This window comes from Emydura macquarii, unplaced genomic scaffold (genome assembly GCF_026122565.2).
Source record: "Emydura macquarii macquarii isolate MOO-44397 ecotype Brisbane River unplaced genomic scaffold, CSIRO-AGI_Emac_v2 contig_1230, whole genome shotgun sequence".
In the NCBI taxonomy this organism is placed as follows: Eukaryota; Metazoa; Chordata; order Testudines; family Chelidae; genus Emydura; species Emydura macquarii.
Genome location: NW_027131367.1, coordinates 19,799,175 through 19,824,146, shown reverse-complemented (window position 1 = coordinate 19,824,146; position 24,972 = coordinate 19,799,175). Strand labels below are relative to the sequence as shown.

The 24,972-nt window shown below is 44.0% G+C and overlaps 1 protein-coding gene and 1 long non-coding RNA gene across 2 annotated transcripts in view; one reads left to right on the top strand and one right to left on the bottom strand.

Annotated features, from left to right (window-relative positions):
* LOC137152780 (myosin heavy chain, skeletal muscle, adult-like) overlaps positions 1 to 21,404 on the top strand; it is a 29,392-nt gene extending 7,988 nt beyond the window's left edge. The window contains exons 14-38 of the mRNA XM_067547718.1: positions 932 to 1,238; positions 1,349 to 1,419; positions 2,243 to 2,330; positions 2,425 to 2,542; positions 2,950 to 3,073; positions 3,158 to 3,294; positions 3,397 to 3,652; positions 6,445 to 6,687; positions 7,837 to 8,013; positions 8,100 to 8,245; positions 8,350 to 8,440; positions 8,529 to 8,918; positions 9,223 to 9,349; positions 9,614 to 9,732; positions 10,275 to 10,471; positions 10,897 to 11,080; positions 11,168 to 11,333; positions 11,466 to 11,590; positions 11,840 to 12,148; positions 12,232 to 12,435; positions 13,089 to 13,214; positions 13,308 to 13,478; positions 13,562 to 13,666; positions 13,814 to 13,909; positions 21,063 to 21,404. Of these exons, the coding sequence (XP_067403819.1) occupies positions 932 to 1,238; positions 1,349 to 1,419; positions 2,243 to 2,330; positions 2,425 to 2,542; positions 2,950 to 3,073; positions 3,158 to 3,294; positions 3,397 to 3,652; positions 6,445 to 6,687; positions 7,837 to 8,013; positions 8,100 to 8,245; positions 8,350 to 8,440; positions 8,529 to 8,918; positions 9,223 to 9,349; positions 9,614 to 9,732; positions 10,275 to 10,471; positions 10,897 to 11,080; positions 11,168 to 11,333; positions 11,466 to 11,590; positions 11,840 to 12,148; positions 12,232 to 12,435; positions 13,089 to 13,214; positions 13,308 to 13,478; positions 13,562 to 13,666; positions 13,814 to 13,909; positions 21,063 to 21,215 (4,230 nt within the window). The 3' untranslated portion in view covers positions 21,216 to 21,404. The remainder of the gene's footprint in view (positions 1 to 931; positions 1,239 to 1,348; positions 1,420 to 2,242; positions 2,331 to 2,424; positions 2,543 to 2,949; positions 3,074 to 3,157; positions 3,295 to 3,396; positions 3,653 to 6,444; positions 6,688 to 7,836; positions 8,014 to 8,099; positions 8,246 to 8,349; positions 8,441 to 8,528; positions 8,919 to 9,222; positions 9,350 to 9,613; positions 9,733 to 10,274; positions 10,472 to 10,896; positions 11,081 to 11,167; positions 11,334 to 11,465; positions 11,591 to 11,839; positions 12,149 to 12,231; positions 12,436 to 13,088; positions 13,215 to 13,307; positions 13,479 to 13,561; positions 13,667 to 13,813; positions 13,910 to 21,062) is intronic.
* Positions 299 to 8,703, bottom strand: LOC137152783 (uncharacterized). The gene is made up of 2 exons (XR_010919602.1): positions 8,573 to 8,703; positions 299 to 1,448 (listed from the first exon to the last, which is right to left on the bottom strand). It is a non-coding gene; the product is annotated as an uncharacterized lncRNA (long non-coding RNA).
* Positions 21,405 to 24,972: the final 3,568 nt, after the last annotated feature.

The following is a 24,972-nucleotide window of genomic DNA, read 5'->3' as shown; positions in this document are numbered from 1 at the left end:
GGATCTCACCAGTCCTCCATGATGCCACACACAGATTTATGGCAAGAAATCTGTACTTTCCTCCTTCCAAGAAAGGAAAGATGACCTTAAAAAATTTACCTTATAGCAGGACCCTTTTCAGAAACCTGGACACCGTTTCCAACTTAAAGCACACTTATGTCCTCTTTATCACTGAAATAATATGTTCTTCAAAGCAAACCATGGAGAAATCTCAAAATGAAGGAAACTTTGGTTCCGTGATATTATTGCCCAAGTAACATGAAGATTATATGAGTATGATAACTTCATAAAAAGAATATTGTACATTAGTGCTCCACAGGCCCTCAGTGTCATATCCAGTTAATCATTTCCTGGGTAGATTGGGGAGGAAGGCAGAAATCTAGTATTCTGATCACTCTAACATCATCCTCAACAGTTTCAGCTGACAAATTTTGTGGATAGTGAATATAGAAAATGGAAAAATACAGTCCTGGGCCAATATGTTATCTCTCTCTAATGCATACATCTTTTTAGTGCAACAATGAGAAGATGGTGATTTTGGATGTAGGGCACAAAGAATTCAGAAAACGTGCTGAAAGTATACAATTCAGGAGAACGACAGACTCTTTTAGCAAGACATTTCCATGTTGTGTGTGCTCATTTTGGGTAACATTACAATATTGTTGCACCTGTCAAAGTGTATGTTACAAAAAATATAAATAAAAAAATCCATGAACCATTATGTTACATTCAAAGCTGAAATAGATGAAATTCAGTTGGTTAATCTCCCCATTTTTCAGGAGATGTACTTGAGAATATCTTTTCTGACCAGTTTCTCAACTTCTAAACTCTTCTCAGTCTTCTTCTGACCAAGAGATGGTCATATTATCCAAGACGGCGGTTTGTAATCAATCTCTCCCTCTTTCTACTTGTTTGTTGCTGTTTCTTTCAGCCAATGGGCATTTTCTCCATCCTGGAAGAGGAGTGCATGTTCCCCAAGGCAACTGACACTTCTTTCAAGAACAAGCTCTATGACCAGCATCTTGGCAAGTCTGGCAACTTCCAGAAACCCAAACCTGCCAAAGGAAAGGCTGAGGCCCACTTCTCTCTGGTGCACTATGCTGGCACTGTGGACTACAACATCACTGGCTGGCTGGAGAAGAACAAGGATCCCCTGAATGAAACTGTCATTGGGCTGTACCAGAAATCATCAATGAAAACACTGGCTTTCCTCTTTGCTACTTATGGTGGAGATGCAGGTATTTGCTTTCATCCACAATATCCAATAGACACAGAGATATTCCTTCTAGAGTCACAAAAGGGAACATAAAAAATCTAAATCATGTTTTCTTTCTTTCTCATTGTGCAGAAGGTGGTGGTGCCAAGAAGGGAGGCAAGAAGAAGGGTTCTTCTTTCCAGACGGTCTCTGCGCTTTTCAGGGTACAGTACCGTGTTTATCGTCACTTTCTCTGTGAAGATAATGAGAAAACTCACTTTAAATCTGAAAAGGTTATTTTCCAGGTGGCTCAGTTGTGGTAAAAGCCCCTTGAAGTCCTTGGGCTAGATTCTGATGGGAAGTTAACCTACTGTATCTCCATTTAAGCCCCATTTCACTGAGTGCAATTTCTGTCCTTTTTCTCCTCTCCCAGGATGATCTCATAAACTATCATATTAAACAAAAGCAGTTTCTAAGAGAACCTCCCTGAAATGCTGCTAGAAGATGGTTACAGGCCCTCCATGGCATTCCAAAGTCATGGGTTGGGCCCCCAAAATTCATGAGACTGAAATATGATTTCAAGAAATAATCAATGTTTTTTTCCCTTGCCCTCTGATCTCTGAGCCTTTAGTGCACACTTAGGTCATGTATTCCAGTTTTTCTTCTCAACCATGAGGTTCAGAAACTTATTCTTATTTTTAAATTAAAAACAGACACTCTCCCAAAATCAATTGATTCCAGGAACTGGGGCATAAGAAAAATACCAAATATAGTGAGACATGATAAAATTGTGAGATGGGAACATTACAGTTCCCACTGCTAGGTAGTGTTATTTCCACAGTTTTATACCTCATTTTAATGACTATGTTCAAGATCAAAAGGAAGAAGAAAATTTAGGTTAGAAGGACTGTAGCTGGGAAGTTTTGCAAGCTCATCTGTCTACATTGATTATGCGCATTATACCCATTATAACGGGCTTACTACATCTACCAGTGCATATGCAGATGTGAGATTGGTTAATCTAAACCTTTCCTTATGGTCTCACAGGAGAATTTAAACAAGCTGATGTCCAATCTGAGAAGCACTCATCCTCACTTTGTGCGATGCATCATTCCCAATGAAACAAAAACGCCTGGTAAGAAATGCCCGTGTACAGAGATCTTAGTGAACTGCAGCCGTTCCCTCTGGGGTGCACAGTAAGGTACTAATTCCTGCTGTGATTTGTTAAGGTGCCATGGAACATGAACTCGTCCTGCACCAGCTCAGGTGTAACGGCGTGCTGGAAGGGATCCGAATTTGCAGGAAAGGATTCCCCAGCAGAATCGCTTATGGAGACTTTAAACAGAGGTCAGACAGCTCCCCTATACTGCCTGTTATATTTGTGCTGAGCAGGTTGTATTTCCTAATTATTTCAAATACTATATTCATTACAGTGTTTAGCATATATTCTCTTTACTCTGCTGTAAATATCAAATTCAAGTAATTTCCTGTGGATTAGCATTGAGATGGGAGAGAAGACCTTAGACTCCAACGAAATTGGAGAACACACATGATAGGATATAGTGGCAGTACAATCTTTCTCATACTACCCTAAAATTGTGCCTCAGCCTAACACATGGACAGCCCCTCGGCATGAGGACAAGTCCCGTCAGCCCTTTTTATGGCTTCCAGTTACAGCATGAGAGCCAATTAATATCAAAGGTGATGGTGGTTTCGGTGATACAAACCATCTTATATTCTGTTTTCTGCTACAGATACAGGATTTTAAATGCAAGCGCTGTTCCAGAGGGACAGTTTATAGACAGCAAGAAGGCTTCTGAGAAACTACTTGGGTCCATTCAGATTGACCACACCCAGTATAAATTTGGTCACACCAAGGTACAAACACCTTTGATTCAAATACCATTTATTTGAATTTTGTCCAGAATGAAAGTCATGTTTTGTAATATTCCCTTTTTCCAGGTGTTCTTCAAAGCGGGACTTCTGGGTCTTCTAGAAGAGATGAGAGATGATAAACTGACAGAGATTATGACCCGCACACAAGCCAGGTGTCGTGGCTTCCTAATGAGAGTGGAGTATCAAAGAATGGTGGAAAGAAGGTAGCAATGTGTTATTTTGCATGGGGACTTGCTGTGTCTGGGCTATTGCATCTATATTCATCACATACATAACAATGAACGTATATTTGAATTACAATATAGAGAGTCCGTCTTCTGTATCCAGTACAACGTTCGCTCCTTCATGAACGTCAAGCACTGGCCCTGGATGAAGCTGTACTTCAAGATCAAGCCCTTGCTGAAGAGCGCTGAATCTGAGAAGGAGATGGCCAACTTGAAGGAAGAGTTTAAGAAAATGAAAGAAGATCTTGCTAAATCTGAGGCAAAAAGGAAAGAACTGGAGGAAAAAATGGTGACCCTGCTGCAAGAGAAAAATGACCTGCAGCTGCAAGTGCAGTCTGTGAGTATCACTAGTGCATTCGACCCTCATTGCAAAGTGGAAATTAAGCCTGAAAGTTCCAAAAGCAACTCTCCCAACAAGAGACGCACAAACTGATGGTTACCTTCCACTAGAAAAATGTTACAAGTCAAATCAAGATACAAGCATTAAATGTTACATTTTCAAATTTAGGCATGTGCATTCGGGCACTATCAAAAATGTATGTGTTAAAATATATGGAGTCTACCCGTACATATGCATATATAATGATGCCCTTGGATGGGTCATCTGTGGGGATGGAACCTCTGAATCCTTTATATTTAACTGGTCTGCATCAGCAAAATCAAGCAAACTTTTTTTGTTTTGGAAGGTGTAACTTTTGTGCCTCTATCCTAGATTTTTATACATCTGCTGTACTGTTAGTTCAATCTGTTATACCACTATATAGACCATGAGACAGGTAGTATTTAGAAAGCTAAGGGTTTTTTTACAAGATGAGATTATGTGCTTTGTTCAAAATGAGCGAGATGGCCTTTCTCTTCAAGGGGCGCATAAGCATGATACTAAACAAAATGCCCAGCCTTAAGAAAATGTAGAGTTCAAACCCATCCTTTTTCCCATAAAAACTACATATTGGGAACATCACACATACGTAAGTGGCTAAAAGAGAAAGTCACCTAATTCAAATGTGTTAGAGAAACAAGGTAGGTGAGGTAATATCTTTTATTGGAACAACTTCTGTTCACAGAGCTTTTCTTCAGGTCCTGAAGAAGAGCTCCGTATCAGCTAGAAAGCTTTTCTCTCTCACCAACAGAATTTGGTCCAGTAAAAGATATTACCTCACTCACCTTGTCTCTCTAATATCCCAGGACTGACATAGCTACAAACAACAGTGCATATATCAAGTGTAGTAATTTTCTGTAAGTATAATTTAGTTATTTCTAAATTAAATTCTTTTAACAATAACAAAGCCTTTAGTCTTCAAATAATACTACATGCATAGAATCATAGAATATTAGAGTTGGAAGGGACCTCAGGAGGTCATCTAGTCCAACCCCCTGCTCAAAGCAGGACTAACCTCAGCTATATCATCCCAGCCAGGGCTTTGTCAAGCCTCAGCTTAAAAAACATCTAAAGATGGAGATTCCACCACCTCTCTAGGTAACCCATTCCAGTGCTTCACCACCCTCCTCATGAAAAACTTTTTCCTAATGTCCAACCTAGACCTCCCCCCCTGCAACTTGAGACCGTTGCTCCTTGTTCTGTCATCTGCCACCACTGAGAACAGCCTAGCCCCATCCTCCCTGGAACCCCCTTTCAGGTAGTTAAAGGCTGTTATCAAATCCCCCCTCATTCTTCTCTTTTGCAGACTAAACAAGCCCAGTTCCGTCAGCCTCTCCTCATAAGTCCTGTGCTCCAGCCCCTAATCATTTTGGTTGCCCTCCGCTGGACTCTCTCCAACTTGTCCACATCCTTTTTGTAGTGGGAGGCCCAAAACTGGACACAATATTCTAAATGCGGCCTCACCAATGCCGAATAGAGGGGAATAATCACTTCCCGTGACCTGCTGGCAATGCCCCTCCTAATGCAGCCCAATATGCCATTAGCCTTCTTGACAACCAGGGCACACTGCTGACTCATATCCAGCTTTTTATCCACTGTTACCCCCAGGTCCTTTTCTGCAGAGCTGCTGCCTAACTCGTCAGTCCCCAGTCTATAGCTGTGCATGGGATTCTTCCTTCCTAAGTGGAGGACTCTGCACTTACATGTCCAGTATGGTAGTTTAAAGCATGCCCAATTTTGAGGCATCTGAGCACAAAAAAGTTTCTACCATCTTTTGATTTGGTAAAATTGTAATTTTTATTTATTATTATTTATGCGGTGATCACATTTGAGTGAGGTACTTTATAAGCATATAAAAAAATGCAAGACCCCTGACACTAGGAGCCAGATTTTCAAAAGAGCGCAGTATCTAAAACAGCTCCCGTTGTTCTCAACTGACAACCATTTCACTGAGAACAATCATTGTTGCTGGGTGCCCAGCATTTTAGAAAACCAGGCCATTAAAATCCAAATCATATGCAAATGCAACAGGTGACACCAACCAACAGTGGGGTAAGAAACCAATGACGAGAAGAAAAAATGAAAAACAAATCTGCTTATGCAATTACATAGGATATTTATATGCAAGTTTGTCTATGATCCAGCTCACACACTTAGTATAAACCACCATACAAGCAATGGAAAGTCAGGAGGAATACTCACATACTTCAGGTTGAACATGTGCAAAAATTGCTTGCAGTCTCTGGTCCTTAATGTTTAGGGACAGATTACATATATTCATATAAAGTTATTACATTAATTTTTGTCTATGAATAGACTAAAAATAAATTAATCTAGATGCTATATTTCTTGATCAGACATCTCATAAGAACAGCCACACTTGGTCAGACCAATGGTCCATTTAGCCCAGAATCCTATCTGCCAACAGTGGCCAGGTGCTTCAGAGGGAATGGACAGAGCAGGTCAATCATCAAGTGATCCATCCCCTGTCATCCAGTCCCAGCATCTGGCAGTCAGAGGCGTAGGGACACCCAGAGCATGGGGTAGCACACCTGACCATCTTGGCTAATAACCACTGATGGACCTATCCTCTCAAAAACAAGTAAACAATTAAAAACAATAATGTTCTGTGCTGAGATGAAATATAAAAATGTTTAACCTTAATTAAATTATCATCATTAAGTGTGATATAAGATACAGCTAAAAGTCACCAAATGCAAATAAATGGAAAAACTACATTTCCCCAACAGGAATCTGAAGGCTTGGCTGATGCTGAGGAAAGATGTGACCAACTGATCAAAACGAAAATCCAGCTTGAAGCTAAAATTAAGGAGCTGACTGAAAGATTGGAGGATGAGGAGGAGATGAACGCTGAGCTGACAGCCAAAAAGAGGAAACTGGAGGACGAATGTTCAGAGCTGAAGAAAGATATTGATGACCTTGAGTTAACATTGGCCAAGGTTGAAAAGGAAAAACATGCCACAGAAAACAAGGTAAATGTCAAATTTATATGAATGAGATAGAGGGAAAGAGAGAGAGATCCGTGCATATGTGCCTGAAGGGAGACTGGGACTGGCAGCCAGTAGGATGAAGAATATGGACAGGAGGAACAAGGGGTGAGGGAAAGACAGATCAGACGAAGGGAAGAACTGGGACTGGCTGGGCAAGGAGACAGTGCACCATCTATTCTGTGTATTGAAGGAGGCAGAGGTCCTATGGTAAATAATAGTATATAATCATGTAATTGAAAACTCTATCATGATGGACATGTTCAAAGGGGCCAAATTAAGGTTGCACAGGCAACCTTAATTCAGGAATTTCCTAACGTTGGAGCACTTGACTTTGAAACCTTAATTTTCTTTCAACATAGTTTGTGTGTGATAATTACTACACACACTTTCTTCACTTACATACTTAATTTATACTTTGCTTTCATTGAATAAAAAGATCAATACATAAGAATTTATATACCTTTATCATTTACTCTCCAAGTAAGGAACAATAAATGTATTAATGCACTCCTGCGATATGATATGCCAGTAATTGTGTAGGTTTCCTTCTAATTTTTATTTCAGCAGTAAACAGACAGATTTTCAAAATTGTCCAGAACCCAAAGCTGGAGTAGCAATTTCTAAAGCCCTTATAACTCTAAACTGTCCATTGAGGACAAAAGTTGTTGATGTGTACTTAGTGCTTTTAAAAATCTGGACATATATTTCAGTGCCTAAAAGTTGAGAACTGACCTCTTTTGAAACACAGACATTAAAGCTTTTGTTATTTGGTGTCTCATTGTTGAGGGAAAGCTATTATCTCAGACTGAAATGGAACAAGCCCAGACCTTAGTAGGGCAGATGTGAGAGTTTTCAGTTGTAAGTGATTACAGTTTCATGAGAATCTCTTCCCAGCTTTTTCGGAGTTCGCCCAGAGAAAAGATACTGAGGTAACTATGATTTCAGACATGACAGTGCTTTCTGCTTATTATATTACATTTCCATGCAGCCAGTATTTGTTGTTTGAATCTTACAAAATCTTGGTTAAAAATATCAAATTAAATAAATCTGAACTTTAAATGATAATGTCCTTTCACAAACAATAATATGTTGTATCCATTTTCTTTAACTACATTTGTTCACCTCTAAAAGGTTAAAAATCTCACTGAAGAAATGGCAGTCCTGGATGAGACCATCGCTAAACTGACAAAGGAAAAGAAAGCCCTCCAAGAGGCCCATCAGCAGACCCTGGATGACCTGCAGGCAGAAGAAGACAAAGTTAATACACTGACCAAAGCTAAAATCAAGCTGGAGCAGCAAGTGGATGATGTAGGCACAATAACATATGGAAAGAACAAAACCAATGTGAAATTAGGCTCTGGTTAGCAGAGAATTTATGACCTTTTTCTGTTTAGCTTGAAGGGTCACTGGAGCAAGAGAAGAAACTTCGCATGGACCTTGAAAGAGCTAAGAGGAAACTTGAAGGAGATTTGAAGCTGGCCCTGGAATCCACAATGGATTTAGAAAATGATAAGCAGCAGCTGGAGGAAAAACTGAAGAAGTAAGTATGGTTTCTGGGGCAGTCATAATGTCATGCAGTTACATTTACATTTTGTTCTGGCCGTAACACTTTTTTTTTTTTATATATTTTTTTTTTGTGAAAAGGAAAGACTTTGAAATCAGTCAGTTCCAAAGTAAAATTGAGGATGAGCAAATCCTGGGCATTCAGCTGCAGAAGAAGATCAAAGAGTTACAGGCTAGTCATAATTTGTCTCTATCCCAGCCCAAGAATGAGTTCAGTTGAAAGGAAGACATCGGTCTTAGTGTTTCCTGTTGTTCTCTAGGCTCGTATTGAGGAACTGGAGGAGGAGATAGAGGCTGAACGTACCTCTCGGGCGAAAGCAGAGAAGCAGCGGGGTGATCTCTCCAGGGAACTTGAGGAGATCAGTGAGCGTCTGGAAGAGGCCGGTGGGGCCACAGCGGCTCAGCTTGAGATGAACAAGAAGCGTGAGGCAGAATTCCAGAAAATGCGCCGAGACCTTGAAGAGGCCACTCTGCAGCATGAAGCCACGGCTGCCGCCTTACGGAAGAAGCACGCGGACAGCACAGCTGAGCTTGGGGAGCAAATCGACAACCTGCAACGAGTCAAACAGAAGTTGGAGAAGGAGAAGAGTGAGCTGAAGATGGAGATTGATGACCTGGCTAGTAACCTGGAGACTGTCTCCAAAGCCAAGGTATAGCGCTGTATATATTTATATGTTTATGCAGTAAACAGGTTGCACATTCAGATTTGCATTTTCAGTAAAGTATCCTTAAATGATAAAAAAAAAGGAAAACTAACTGAAGTTATTGCTGTTTTTATATCACATGTATAATACGATTACTATATTATATTTGCATAATATTCGGGTACATGAAGGGTGAGGTTTCATCACTAATTGAGCCCACATGTGTTTGTCATGACAGGGCTCTCACCGATCTCAGAATACTGAAGAGCCATGTGTTTATCCTCTTTCTTTTTTGTCCATTTACACACAGGCAAATCTTGAGAAGATGTGTCGCACTCTGGAAGATCAGCTTAGTGAGATTAAGACAAAAGAAGAAGAGCATCAGCGTATGATCAATGACCTCAATGTTCAAAGAGCTCGTCTACAGACAGAATCAGGTAAGACGCACACATGTTTTTTCATGTAAAAATGTTGAGTGTATGCAGGGAGATGTTAGATGTATAAGAAATTGCAATGCTATGCGCAAACTGCATATCCACCATGCTCCTTGACATGTGCTATTGAGGATCCTTCAGGATGACTTGGATGAATTGAGAACTCAAGTTATTTATTCTCTCTAAAGCATTTGTAGTTGATAAACAACTATATCATTTTCCATTCACTCAGATTAAATCCCTCCTATTTCATTTTGACTTTTTCAGGTGAATTTTCACGCCAGCTGGAGGAAAAAGATGCATTGATTTCTCAGCTCTCAAGAGGCAAGCAGGCATTTACCCAACAGATCGAGGAACTGAAGAGACAACTAGAGGAGGAGATAAAAGTGAGGATTTTCCCAACAGCCTATTCTGTGAAGCTGGATTCCTGTTATGAGCAAAATGCTTTAGCCTCAAATAAAACCATAGCACCATAGAGAATAGAGGGGGAAATGTTCTGTTAGATCACCTAACCTAGCCCCTGACAATGCAGGCTTGTTCCCTACAGTATATTAATGAATGCTTTCATCGAGTCACAGAGTTTCAGGCCTGAAAGGACCACCAGATCATTTAATATGTTCTCCTGTATATCACAGGCCCCCAGAACAATTCAGCACTCACACATTAAGCCCAATATCCAAAATTAGTCTGAAGTGTTACAATGCTCAGGAGACTAAACTGCTGTGTGTCACAGGTAGAGAATACGGCTACTGACGAGCACTAATGCCTGAGGCACCTACAGAGATCAAACCCCCACTTTAATTTGATCATCCACTGAATCTACCACCACTCCCCTGGGATAATTTCCCACAGTCTGACAGAGCTCACTGTCAGGAGGATTCCCAGGATATTTAGCTACATGACTGTGCTACTCCTGTTGTTTCCCCAGGCGAAGAATGCACTGGCCCATGCCCTACAGTCTGCCCGCCACGACTGTGACTTGCTCCGGGAGCAATATGAGGAGGAGCAGGAAGCCAAGGGTGAGCTGCAACGCGCCCTGTCCAAGGCCAACACCGAAGTTGCCCAGTGGAGAACCAAATACGAGACAGACGCCATTCAGCGCACAGAGGAACTGGAAGAGGCCAAGTACGTGCTGGGGTTGGGGGAGGACTGGAAGGGGCCAAGAATTAAATGGGGAAATTAGAAGAGGCCAATCCTGCACTGGTAGGGGCTGGGTTAAGTGACCTAACAGGACATTTCCCCCTCTGTTCTCTGGGGTGCTCAGTGAAGTATATCCATTTAGCGGTGTGGGTTGGAAAATGGCAAATATGCACATTAGGTTTAGAAAGGCTGAGAGAGGCCCTGTACTCTGTCAATAATGTGTATGTGCTGAGGTCAAAAGCCAAATATGAATTGTGATGAGAATGACTGAGAAAGGACCTGTACTGTGTATGCATTGGAGTCACAGCCCCTGAAGAGGTGATGTGTGCTCTCACGAATCCCGGAGCAGAGGCACACAGTTTGCCTCCCCTATTGCTCACTAACTGGGAGCTGTACTTCCAATCTCCCAGGAAGAAGCTTGCCCAGCGTCTGCAGGATGCTGAAGAACATGTTGAAGCTGTGAATTCCAAGTGTGCTTCCCTTGAAAAGACGAAGCAGAGGCTGCAGAATGAAGTGGAGGACCTGATGATTGATGTGGAAAGATCCAACGCTGCCTGCGCAGCTCTGGATAAGAAACAGAAGAATTTCGATAAGGTATTTCAGGCTCCAGCCTTGTGGGTGTTGGACGGAGCATCCTCTAGTGATCTCCATTCCTTAGACTAAGGTCTTGTTGTTCTTCAGGTTCTGGCAGAATGGAAGCAGAAATATGAGGAAACGCAGGCTGAACTGGAAGCTTCCCAGAAGGAGTCTCGCTCTCTCAGCACGGAGCTGTTTAAGATGAAGAATGCTTATGAGGAAACCTTGGATCAACTTGAAACTCTGAAGCGTGAGAACAAGAACTTGCAGCGTAAGTCCCCTGATCTCTTCTCCTAACACGGAGCTTCTGGAAAGTTTGTCAACACACCAAACTGAGTCTGTTTGTCTGTGGCATTGCTAAGGAGCCTTTGTCTGACTATGTTATTTGTCTGTAATCCAACAGATGAGATTTCTGACCTCACGGAGCAGATTGCAGAGGGGGGAAAGACCATCCATGAGCTGGAGAAAGTGAAGAAGCAGATTGAGCAAGAGAAATCAGAAATCCAGGCCGCTCTGGAAGAAGCTGAGGTACACACACCATTAGTCACTGGTTTGCAAAGAGAGAATCAGAAAGCCTTGGAGCTGGATCCTGTTGTAAACACGGTGGGATAATTCACAGGGACAGGAGGACAACACACTGCAGTGCTGGAGGCCATGTACTCAGTGCCCATGCTATACAGAGCACTGCGTTCCAGTTTTTGGTAGTAGTTAACACTTTATTTGGACGGTAAATATTATTTTTGTCCCTTTATTAACCCTGCAATTGCTCTTATTAAGGCTTCACTTGAACACGAAGAGGGCAAAATCCTCCGCATCCAACTTGAGCTGAACCAAGTAAAGTCTGAAATTGACAGGAAGATTGCTGAAAAAGATGAAGAAATAGAACAGCTGAAGAGAAACCATATCAGAGTTGTGGAGTCCATGCAGAGCACCCTGGACGCTGAGATCAGGAGCAGAAATGAAGCCCTGAGGCTGAAGAAGAAGATGGAGGGGGATCTGAATGAAATGGAGATCCAACTGAGCCATGCCAACCGCCTGGCTGCAGAGGCACAAAAGAACCTGAGAAACACACAAGGAGTACTCAAGGTACAGTAAGCCAGGCATGTGCCTAGTGTTATCGCTCAGCTGATCTCAGCGCCTGCAGGTAATTTCTCTCTCTTGTTTTACAGGATACCCAGATACACTTGGATGATGCTCTCCGAAGCCAAGAAGACCTGAAGGAGCAGGTGGCCATGATTGAGCGCAGAGCTAACCTGATGCAGGCTGAAATTGAGGAGCTAAGGGCAGCTCTGGAACAGACCGAGAGGGCCAGGAAAGTGGCTGAACAGGAGCTTCTGGATGCAAGTGAACGAGTGCAGCTCCTGCACACCCAGGTCAGGGGCTAGTGTGAAAAGAAAGCCTACAGACACCTAAGCAGGGGATTGCTACACACGTACCCTGCTCCAAAGAGCAGAGACAGGGGGTGTTTAGAAGATTTTTGTTCTTGAAATGGCCACTTTGCTAATGTCCATAGGATGGACCTTTGTTAGAAAGAAAGCATAAAGGTGTGAGGTCATCCTTGGTGTTCCCCATGTTGCTGTGTTGGAGGCGACACGGGATGACGAAGGTTATAATAGCAGTGATGTGATGGGGGTGGGCAAGTGTCCTAGACACTATGGGTGTGGCTTTCCTGCCTCTTATACCGTTTCCATCATTGGATACTTTGAAGTCATCTCTGCCATCCCTGGGGTCACGAAGCATTTCTAAACAGTGATCATTTTGTTTGGAATGGACCAGATGACAACAATTGGCACACAGGGTTTGCCACAGACTATGGGGGTAATGTTTGTGACAGCCTCTTAAAATGTTCACAGCATATTACTGACTAGCTGTCCATGTTCTGCAGTGATGATTCATTTAGAGGAGAGTTCTGCTGGAAAAGAAGCATTAATAGAAACCTGTAAATTAAATAGTAATATTGAGTTCATGCTCTAATCAAAATTTTGGGGCTACCACTGAAAACATCTCTTTGATTTTTGTTAATCAGAATACCAGCCTGATCAACACCAAGAAGAAGCTGGAAACAGACATTTCCCAAATCCAGAGTGAAATGGAGGAGACAATTCAGGAAGCGCGTAATGCAGAGGAGAAGGCCAAGAAGGCCATCACTGATGTGAGTGGAAGGCACCTTTCTTTGAAGAACATGGCCATGTTTTGACCTGCAATGGCTGGTTTCCTGGATCAGTTTCCTTTCTTTGCTCACTAGGCAGCCATGATGGCGGAAGAGCTGAAGAAGGAGCAAGACACCAGCGCCCACCTGGAGAGGATGAAGAAGAACCTGGACCAGACGGTGAAGGACCTGCAGCTCCGTCTGGATGAGGCAGAGCAGCTGGCACTGAAGGGTGGCAAGAAGCAAATCCAGAAACTGGAAGCCAGAGTGCGTATTCCCGATACTTGTGTATTTAGGAGCATTTCCTACATCCAGTCACAGTGAAAGTCAGGATGCATTTCTCATTTCAGGTGCGTGAGCTGGAAGGTGAGGTTGAAAATGAGCAGAAACGCAGTGCTGATGCTATCAAGGGTGTTCGCAAGTATGAGAGAAGGGTAAAGGAACTGACTTACCAGGTAAGGAAGGAAGCCCTTTGTGCAGTCACATCCTTCTCCTGGGAGCGCAAATTGTTTGCATTGAATCAGTAGGGAGATGGGGGGATTTTCATTTTATATGATGGGCAAATGAACTCACCTCTTCCATACTTTATTAACTACTTTTAGTCTGAGGAAGACCGGAAGAATATTTTCAGGCTCCAGGATCTGGTTGATAAACTGCAAATGAAAGTGAAAGCTTACAAGAGACAAGCTGAGGAGTCTGTAAGTATGATTCTGAGTAGATACAATAGTTACCTGCTAATAATTTGGGAATTGTAGTCAATAGGTGAATATAAGAAAATATGAAGTTGAATTTGGTTAGTAGAACAAGGTTTAAGGATTAACAGAACTTTGGTAATTCGTGTTTATATCTGTGGAAGAAATTACTGAAAGAATAAGCAAAGAGACAACAAAAAATCATAAAAGAATAATATTTATAAGTACATATCAGAAGCATAGTTTTTTGGTCAGTATTCAGGTTCATAGTTCAAAGTACATCATATAGCTGATTTAATAAGTGATAAGAAATCAGAGTAATATAAGAATTCTACAGCATTTTGCAATTAAATCTTTGCTGAAAGAGGAGAAAGTTGCTGAATTTTATATGCCCAATTAAGAACCTCTGCCTAAATCAGTAATCACTGACTCAAGCAGATGAAAACCATGTGTGCTAGTCACATGCTTTTTTCATGTATCCCCAAGAGAACTCTCACCTCATTGAAAATTTCTTTTTGCTGCTCTGTAACTTTTCAAAATCTTCCCAACCTTGGAAAAGGTATAGAATGCCAAGTTACAGAGTTCCTTTTTCCTTTTGCTGTTGTGCAACATTTCCAAAGTTGAGAATGTTTTAAAAAGTTACCAAGTGGCAAAAGGAAAAAGAAAAGAAAGAAAAATGAAACAACATTTGATCTATGACATTCATTTTGCAAAAGAGAAAAGGGGGGGGGGGGATGGGGAAAACAGTTTGAAATTCAAAATGTTGAAATTTTCCATTTCAATGAAAAACTGGTTTATAAGACATCTGTGAAATAATTTGCTTAAAAAAAAGACAATTTTTCATTGAAATGTTTGGAATGAAAAAAATTCTATCAACTCTACTTTGCCTAGTTCTACTAATAACTCAATCACAGTTGCACAAAAAATCCTCCAGATTTAGCATGTGCTTAGGCCACGATGAGGCAGATTCTTCTTGCTGGGTTTGTGGGGGGAAGTTTAAAACTAACAAAAACTGATCAGTGATTGAAAATGCACACCTGAGTCAGCTGGAAGCTGCTAGTTGTCAGCATGGCCTAATGAGTCCTTGCTTCTTTGCAAACATGCTCTTTGTTTTGCCTGCCCATAACCCAGTACTAATAAGGATGTCTGGTCTCTGCTGATGAGACAATTTACAAGAGGGAGATTGTGAATGTCTCAGTAATTTACCAACTCCTCCAAATCACTGCCTTCACTCTGGGGCCGCCGGATAAAAAGGTTAAGCAGAATGGGGGAATCTCATGAGTCAAGCTCTCTGAATTTTTTTCCACATTCCACAATTTTCTGCAAATTCTCAACTTTCATTCTAAACAGAGAATCAAATTTCATTTTCCTCTTCAAAGATCCATCCTTCCTAAGAAAGAGTGTTATGCTGCTGCCTTAGTAACCCAGAGCTGTCTGCAGTATAATGAGGAACTGAGAGAGTGGGTAGCTGCCTGGCTGGGAGAGAAGGAAGGAAATAGGGAGTTGTCTGAGTCTATGCTGCCTGATTGGGAGAGGGAAGAGGGAAAATGAGTGGGAGACAAGTGCTTCCTCTGTGAGACCTGATCCAAATCTCACTGGATTTGAAGTTAACTTCAATGGACTTTGGATCAGGCTACTAGGGAGCAATAGGATTGTGGCGGGATGGGAAGTTCCCACTGCTCCTCATTTTCTGATTCTGTTCAGGGCAATCTGACTCTTTGAATATCCGATAATGGTTCAAAGGACACAGACTACCAGTCAAAATATCACTTTCATGAACTGCAGCTGTGTGCACACAATGCATGGCATATCTGACTCTGCAGAGCTCAGTGTACAAATGGTAATTTAATGGTGCTGATGCAACACTAATTCCCCCTCCTGCTCACTGAAACACACTGTTATCACGTCTGTGTCTCCTGGAACTCAGCTATCTGGTGGGTGCACTCTTGTTTGAAGCTACCATGTAATGAAAGGTCGTTTGTTCATAGTCCAATCCTGAACTCTAAGCACACAAATTGCACACTAAAACTGTGTCTGGAAAGGCTCACAAGTTAGAATGGATGGAACTTCTCTTTTGGAATTCTTCACTTCCCTGTCCCTCAGTGACTAGACCTCTGGTAACAATTACATGTGCAGCATCATTCTACATAAGAAAATGATTTCACCTAGTATTTAATGAATTGTCTAAATTAGAAAACGGTGGCATGAGAAGGTCTGTACTTAGTTTTCAGGTAAGAAATAGTAAGTGGATGACAGAGGTTGGGCCTTCCCCTCATCAGGCAATTGTATCCTATATAGTTTCAAATGTAGGAGAAGAGTGTAAGTGACTTGGACAAGCACAGTCCCTGTCTAGTGGTCAGAACAGGAGTTAGGCCTAGTGGTTAGATAGCCTACTTGGTAGCCAGGAGCCCAGGGTCAGAGCTGCAGTCAGTCCAGATGCCAGAGCCAAGGGCGAGGGCCAAAGCCAGCAGTCAGGAATTGGAGCCCAGTGGGTGAACTGGCTTACCTGGAGTGAGGCAAAGTGGGGACAAGGTTGGAGCTAAGGCAGTCGCAGGGCAGGAAGAAGGCAAGAGCAAGCCTGGGAACAAAGCAGGAACAGATGCTAGCGCAGCTGCGGGCACATGCTTTGAGCAGTTGCTGATCCGCTGCTGCTGGGTTTAAGAGCCAATTTGCTGAACCTTCCAGCCAATCAGGCAGCCTACGATAGGCCAGCTGCGCTCGTTAAGGTTGCCCAGACACTGGCTATGCTTTGGGCCCTCCTTCCAGTCTGGCTGTGCTGCAAGCCCTGATTCCTGACAGCATCACACCCTTCGAGGACCCCTCCTAGGGGCCTGGGGCCTGGTTTCTTAGAATACTACCAACGGAACTCTTGCAGTAGGGCCAGGGTGTGGATGTTCTCTCCTGGTTCCCATGATCACTAGTTCAGCTTATAGCCTTCCCAGTACAAGCTAAGTTGCCAAGAGTGGAGGATTCAAAAAGCAACAAAGATATTGCTCCAAGATTTGATCCTCTTTGTTTGCCTATTAGTCTGTGGGTGGTAGGCAGACTAGGTGAGGGACTCAATACCAAGGAGTTTGAGAAATTCCCACCAGAATCAGGAGATGAATTGTGGACCCCAGTCCAACACAATGCCCATCGGGTTACCAGTGGTAGCAGAATGCATTTTCCAGGAAGAACTGAGCCGTCTCACATGTGGAGAAACAGTATGAAATGCTCTGTCTTTGTTAGGTCAATGATAATCAGGATTACTGAGTGTCCCTGAGAGCATGGCAGTTCTTCAGCGAAGTCTACTGATACAATAGACCAGGGTTGCAGAGATATAGGCAGATGCTGGAGGAGACCTAGGGGCTTTGATTGTGGGTTCTTGGTCTGGGAGCAGAGGTTGCAGGACCTTATATAGTCCTTGATATAAGCTCATAGGCCTAGGCACAAGCTCCTTGAGACTAGATTCCAGCTCTTCAATTGGCCAAAATGGCCCATTAGTGGTGATTCATGGCATAGTTTCAATACCTGACACCTAGGTTGTCTCTCCAGAACATAAATACAACTCTTGCAATAAAGGAGGACATTCTGCAGTCAGAAAATGGAGTCTAATTGGGAACCTGCATCATTCAGGGTCTGGCAGATCTGGGTTGCAAACGGGTCATCAGGGAGCAGGTAATGGATGGAGAACATCAGACTGCCGTTGATTGTCTTGTTGACAAAGTTGGATACCTTGAGCACAGTGGCAGAGAGGGCTCTTTGCTAGGTTCAAGATATTCATCATTCATCTGCCTTCCCATTTGTTGTCTCTGGGTGATAGGTTACAACAAAGTCAAAGCAAGTGGAGAAGAGAGATCAGCAGATCTGGCATTGGTTAAGGCATCTAGTAGTCCATAGCTACTCCAGATTCTCATGGTCTGTCAAGACTTGGAAGTAATTGGCTCCTTCTAGTAGGTGGTGCCATTCCTCAACAGCTACTTTGAAGCCAGTAGCTCCTTGTCCCAAATATTATAGCTTTTTTGTGCCAGGGTCAGCTTCCAAGAATAAAAAGCATGGGGTGGAGTTGGTTTTGGGGTCTGCATGTTGAGATAATAGTGCACTTCTGGGAAAGTTTGAGGTGTCAGCCTTGATTGTAAATGATTTAGTGAGATCTGAGTGAATCAGGATGTGTGCTGAAGAGAATGTCTTCTTCAGTGAATCAAATCCCCTTTGGCAGGAGCACTGTTATGGGTGCAACCAGGCTACAGAGTCCTTTAATAAATCACTTGTAGAAATTAGCAAACCCCAGAAATCGCTGCATGCCACATATGTCCTTGGGTGCAGCCCAGTTGGTTATTGTCACCATGGTACACGGGTCTATGGCGAGTTCCTTGTGCAAGACAATATATCCCAAGAATTCCACAGTGTCCTTATTGAACTCCCATTTCTTGAGTTATGTATAGATGTGATTTTGCCAGAGTCTCTCCAAGACAGTGTGCACATGATGACTATGGAGAAAAATAGGATGTTGTTGTCCAGATAAATTGGTCCAACATGCCCTGAAAGATGTCTTTTATGAAATGCTAGAAGTTCACCAGGGCATTGCACAACCCAAACAGCATAACTAAATACTTGAAGTAGCTACACTTGGTATGGAAGGCTGTCTTCCATTCATCTCCTTCTTGGAGCCTCATTAGGTTATAAGCTCCACTAAGGTCCAACTTTGTGAAGACCTTAGCAGAGCAAAGGTTTTCAAACAGCTCATTAATAAGCAGCGAGGGATACTGATTTTGGATTGTAATCTTATTCAGTACATGGTAGTCTGCACAAGGCTGGAGGAAGCCCTCTTTCTTTGTCACTAAGGAGATCGGGTCCTCCACCAGGGATGTAGAGGGACAAATGAGCCCCTTATGCAGGTTTTCCTTGATAACTCCAGAGCATCTATAGTTTGGTTTTGGACAGGAAATAAAACCACCTGAAGGGAATGTCTGCTCCCAGCTGGAGATTGAGGGGGCAGTTGTAGCTGTGAAGAGGAGTAGGGTGTCAGCTTTCTTTTTGTCAAACAGGTCAGCAAAGTGTTGATTTTTAACAGGAACCCCGGGAGTTGTGGATGAGGTCATGGGGATTGCCTTTGGATCCTCTCTTCATATCTCTGAATTCTTTTAAGGATTGAGTAAGATTCAACGCGTTGCTGGCCCTGCACTAGCTCTCAGAAAACAGGATTGTCAGCAAGATGGGGAGTTAAAGTACACCATGTCTGACTGCCACAAGATGTGGGATCATGAGCAACAAGACAGGGGATGTGAAGAATAATCGATGAATGTGGGGCACAAATTAGCCCAAAGTGGAGGATTACTCAGTGGCCTCAAAGGGTAGTTACCTCTAAGGGAGCAGTCTGGTGGGTGCCAGGTTCCAACAAAGCGACAGGAGTGACCTGTCTATGGACTCTTTCAGCGAAGTGGGGATATTGTATGCTTGGGCAAACTCCAGATCCATGAAATTGCCTGAGGCACCTGAGACCACCAGTGGCTCTAGACTGGTGTCGGGCATTGCTAGGTGCTAGATCTGAAGAAGGAGTTAGAGAGGTGTTGGACATTGATTGGTCATCACCAAGCTACCAGCAGACAAGTGTTGATGTGGACTGCTGGGAAGAAGGAAAGGGCACTAACTAGCCCGGACGCCCCCATCAGGGTTGCGTCATGATGTTTCCTGATTCAGGTACAGATTGGACTGTGGTAGGGAAGCTTGATGCAAAATGTCCTGGTTCGCTGCAGTATAGGCAGATGCCCATTGCCTGCATCGATTCTTCTCCAAGTTGGTGAAGTGGGACCAGACCTGTTCAACTTGCATGGGTTTGGGTGACAGATTAGGGGCTGGTGATGGGGGGGGACTGGAGTTGGAAGGGCTGGCAGGATGTGGGAGGACCATCTTTTTTCTTGGCGGTGTTTGGTCAGGTGGTCATTGATCTTGATGTAAAGGTTGAGGAAGGCATCCAGGCCGGATGGAAATTCCATTGTGCCAGTTCATCTTTCACATCATCGCTGAGGCCAAGCCGAAATGATAACGCAGGGCTGTCTCATTCCATTTGATGTCTACTACCCAGTGTCAGAACTTCGCTGCACACTTAGCAACCGACCGACGTCCCTGCCATAACACCTGAAGTGTGGCGTCGGTTGTATGCTCATGACTTGCGTCACTGAAGATCAGCACCATAGCTCTAACAAAGTCCTCAAATTTTCCCAGCAGTGGGCTTGATTTTTCTAGGAGCGGAGACCCTAAGCCCCAGTAAGCAGGTTTATAATCACTCCCATTCATGCTTTGTCATTGGGTACAACTGTGGGTGTAGCAGAAGCAGGAGCTGACAATGATTTAGAAATCCATAAAATGTATTGCAATTGCCATTGAACTTGCCATGCAGGAGGAGCTTGGAAGCAGGGAGTTGGAGCTCAAAGTGGCACAGCTTGAGCTTGCAGGACTGCATTCTACACCTACAGGGTAACAACTTGGGCCTGAAAGGTCTATAGGGCTCCCACTATCTCCATCAGAGAGAGCTCGGCCTTTGAGGAATCCATGCTCCTCTGTATCGGCTCAAGTTCTTGTGTTGTTTTGTGCTGGGCTGCTCAAACTGTCAGTGCCTGGGATATTGGCAGTCCTATCTAGAGGTCAGAACAAGAGTCATGTCTAGCAGTTAGAACAGCATTTGCTAGCTAGGAATTTGAGCCCAGGGTCAGAGTCAGTTGCCAGAACCAAGGGTCACAGCTGGAGTCAAGAGCCAGAAGTCAGAGCCCAGGATCAGGGCCAAAGTTAGAGGTCAGTTGGAGCCAAGGGTCAGAACTAGGTTACCTGGTGTAAGGCAAGGCAGGATCAGGGCTGCGTCCAAGGCAGGAGCATGGATGGAACAAGGCAGGAACAAAGCTGGGAACGAACAGGAGATATGACAGATATGAGTGAATGCTTTGAGCAGGTGCTCAGCTGCTGCTGCTGATGGGCTTGAGAGCTGGTCTGCTGATCCTTCCAACCAGTCAGGGTGTGTAGCCAATCAGGCAGTCTGCTTTAGGCCAGCTGCATTCATTAAGGTTGCAGGGAGACTGGCTCTAGTGCAGGCCCTTCTTCCAGAATGGGTCTCCTGCAGGCCCTGATTCCTGGCAAAGGGGAACTGCCAGCACTTTGGTCTTCACAACACTTTCTCCGTCCTCAGGAGGAACTATCCAGTGTCAACCTCACCAAGTTCCGCAAGATCCAGCACGAGTTGGAAGAGGCTGAGGAGCGGGCTGACATTGCTGAGTCCCAGGTCAACAAGCTCCGGGTGAAGAGCCGAGAGATTCACAGGAAGATTGAAGGAGAAGAGTGAGGATGTCAAAAATCTGCAAAGTGACTGAAGAAATGCACAAAATGTGAAACTCTCGGTCACTTTGTTGTATTTATTGTTTATTCTGTCCTCAGTGTCTAGATTGTAGAGACCTTTGCATACAAAGAACTAGCAGTGGCATTTGTTTTTTACAGATTAGCTCTGGGGTCTTATTAAATGTTATTAAATGTGCAGTATTGAATGTTTTACTCCTGTCCCTTGCATGGGTCCATTACAATACAGTCTTTAATTACCTAATCACATAGTCTTTCTCCATTATACATTATTCTATGGAGGAAAAATAGTGTTAAATGTGGCACAAATATTGAGAAAGTGAACGTTCAAGAGTAAGAAATTCCAAATGTTAATGTTGAAAGTTCAGCCTAAACCCTATTCTATTCTAGTCTAGTCTAGTCTATTCAGATTCTTATACCATCCTTATCATCATGGTATCTGAACACCATCCAGTAGTGTATTAAGCGATGTGATTAACTCCTGTCACATGTGGTTTGTTCTTTCTCTCGGCCTACCTATAGGAAGGAATTGTGTGTGCAGGGGAATGTTTACTTTTGTTAGGGATTTTGTTGGTGGTGTTTTTATATTAGATAAGATAGCACTTGGAGTGGAAGGCGAGGAGGTTGGCGATGGTGCTTAGTTCCTGGGGAGTTTGTTCCACAATCTGGAACCAGCCCCCAAGACTCTTTAGTCTTTCTGGGAGGCCAGTGTAGAGAGCAGCTGTTTTGTACTAGCTGGCATTTCGGAAAGCCTGAGAGCTTCCTGCTCAGGTACATGGCATTGATGTTATCTGGATGGGAGGTGACAAAGGTGTGTATTACTGAGGCCAGGCCATTGTCTGCCAGGATGAGATGAAGTCTTCTAGCCAACTTGAGGTGGTAGAAAGCATTATTGACAGATGCTGCTGTGTGAGAGCTTAGTGACAGCAATGAATCCAAGACCCTCCTAAACCACTGACTGAACTGATCAGATGTGGTTGTGTATCTTCAACCAAAGAGGGCTGCACCATGTCTCCAAATGTGTTAAGTGCTTTTCTCTGACCACTAGCATAACCTCTATCTTGCTTAGGTTCCGCTTCAATCAGATGTTCTTTGTCCATGAAATGATCTCATCCAAGCACTGGGCCATCTTGTCGGCAGTGGTTGTCACAGTTTCAGGGTAACTGCACCTACACGTCCCCCTCGTGTCCTCCAAGGGCACTCACTTCAGGCTTCCAGCTCCTCAGCTCTCTTCATCAGAGAGTCTCTCTCCTCCTGAGTGGAGTGTTAAAGCTGTGCTCTTCCCTGATTTACACTGTGGTGGTGCCAGCAAGCCAGACTGCCTAATCAGGCCAGCGTCTGCTCTTTGCTTTCTCTCCAAAGGCTATGAACAGCGTAATTGCCAGAAGTTACAAGTTACCACACAGCTCTTTCTAAGCAAGCACATTTATCGTTCAGGTGAAAGCATTACATAGAAAACATTAGAAACAATAAAAGTACCTACACATAAGCTAAAAATCTTACCAGGAGTCACCCCAACCCCAGCTGGAGGTGGTGACGCTGGCTCTGGCCATGGGGCAGGGGCTCTGGGAGTGGTGATGCTGGTTCCAACCATCAGGCAGTGTGGCATGGCAGGGGCTGCCCTCAGGTCAACTTACAGGAACCTCCCTGTCTGACAGCTAACTGGGGTGTTAGCTAGTGGCAGCAGTGGGATGGGTCACGTGGGAGGGGAGGAGTCGAAGACACTCAACCTTCTGAGATGCTGGGTTTCTTGGGAGACTCCTGGAGTTGGGCTCCTTTGTAGGCTGCTCAAGCAGACGCCTGACTCTCTCGTGGCTACGGCCCAGCAGTGACTTCTTCTGTGGCACGGCAACTTGAAAAGCAGCGCTAAAGGGTGATGCCCAGTCTGCTTCCACTACGTGGCTGCTGGTGGCATGGACTGCATAGTGGCTGTCCCCCCGGAGCAGGCTCTTATCAGGCTGTGGCTTATTGGGTCAGACATTGAGCTGCCCTTCCTTATCCATTAGTGTACCAGATACTAGCACCATCCAGGGCGCACCACACAGTGACTCTGCCAGCCCCACCCCCAGGGCCTCACTCACAGCAACGGATTGTGGAGAGCACAACTCCAGCGAAGTCCCTGCAGCAGGGAAGACACAGGCTGGCGGAGGAAGCAGGGAGAGCAGCCCCTCTTGGTTGGAGTGGGTTTCTGCCATTTAGCAAACCTAAGCACTCAGCCGGTGTGCGGGGGTCACAGAGGGGAGGGTGGCTTGAAGGGAAAAGTATTGTTCACTCAGAGCATATGTGGCACAGCAGGAGGGCAAGATGAGTGTGGGGAGGAGGGGATGGTAACTACTATTCAAATGGCAGAGGAAATGGGGGAGTGGAGAAGACTTGCTGAAACTGGGATTTGGCCCGGACACTTGTGTTCATGCCCTGATCTTTGGACGGAAGTAGTTAAAAGTCACACAAGATCTTTGAATACCCCACACAGCTGCGTAGCATCTTGGTTTTACGTCTCCCCTGGCAGCATAGACTATAGATGTATTTTTGACGTGTAGAATTGTGATCCAATTGTGTTGTATTTTGAACAAGCCACGGTTCCTGCCCAAAAGCTGGCTGGGAGGGCTGGAGGGGACATGATGCTGAGTTCCTCACTGAGCAATAGATTCCTCCTCAGCACTTCTGAGTCACTCCCATGCCCTCCTTGTAAGGAACAGGCACAGTTCTTATGACTGAGATGGAGAGACAGGAATACCTGAGGCTAGATCGATAGCAGTGTGTTCTGAACCCTGCTGCAATCTTTCTGCTGTTCATGTAAATGAGCACGAGCCCAGTCTCTAAATTTGTAGATAAGCATACTAAGGCATTTGCACGAAACCTCCAGATTTCTGGACCGTCAGCATTAGCAGATATGTCTGTTGTTGGAAGAGGGCAGAGATGCAACTGGTTGTAGGCTCCAGGATGGCTGAGATAAGCTCTCATGCCAGTGCTTCAGGGTGGCTCACAGTAATGCCTCCTCAATGGTGACTGACAAGAAAGGTGGCATCTCCAAATCCTGCCTATGCAAATACAGGCTTAGGAGGGATGGTATGGAGTGAGGTGGGGGCTGTGCATGTAGAGGCCACGATAACTTCAGAGACACAGCCAAGGCCAGGCCTGAATGGAAAACAACCATCAATAAAGCTGTAAATGGTTTAAGAAAGACAGACGTGAAAACCTGATTGAAATAAGGCCAAGCTTCATGCCAACTCTTCAGTGGGAGTTGACACATTCCTGTGTGACAACTGTTCATGGCCTTGCTCCTTGCAGATCAGATTATACAGCCACAAGAGAACACGTGAGATGCCGTGATGGCATTGTTGGATACGACGGGGCCACACCAGGTGCGGTGAGGTGGGAGTACGGGGAGAATAAAAACACTGCTTTCTTTCTGAGTTTAATTTCAGAAAGACGGAATATAGACAGGAGAAGAGATTAGCCATGAATGATGAGCTGATTATATGTCATCCCCTTTACTGAGTAATATGAGCCCCTGGGAGGTGATACTGTTCCATGGACTGGTCTTTGTAATGCAATACACTACAAAGACAGATACCTAAAAAGTGAGGAACAACCTGTGGAATTAAAAAGAAAGTTATGGGCAGCCTTCAGTGTGTCTGAAAGTGGCTCCCAAATGCAGCTGGGCAAAATATTTCTATCAAAACTATTTTTTGGCACAAAAATGCTGCTTTTTGACCCTAAAACATTTTGTGAATTCATGTCAA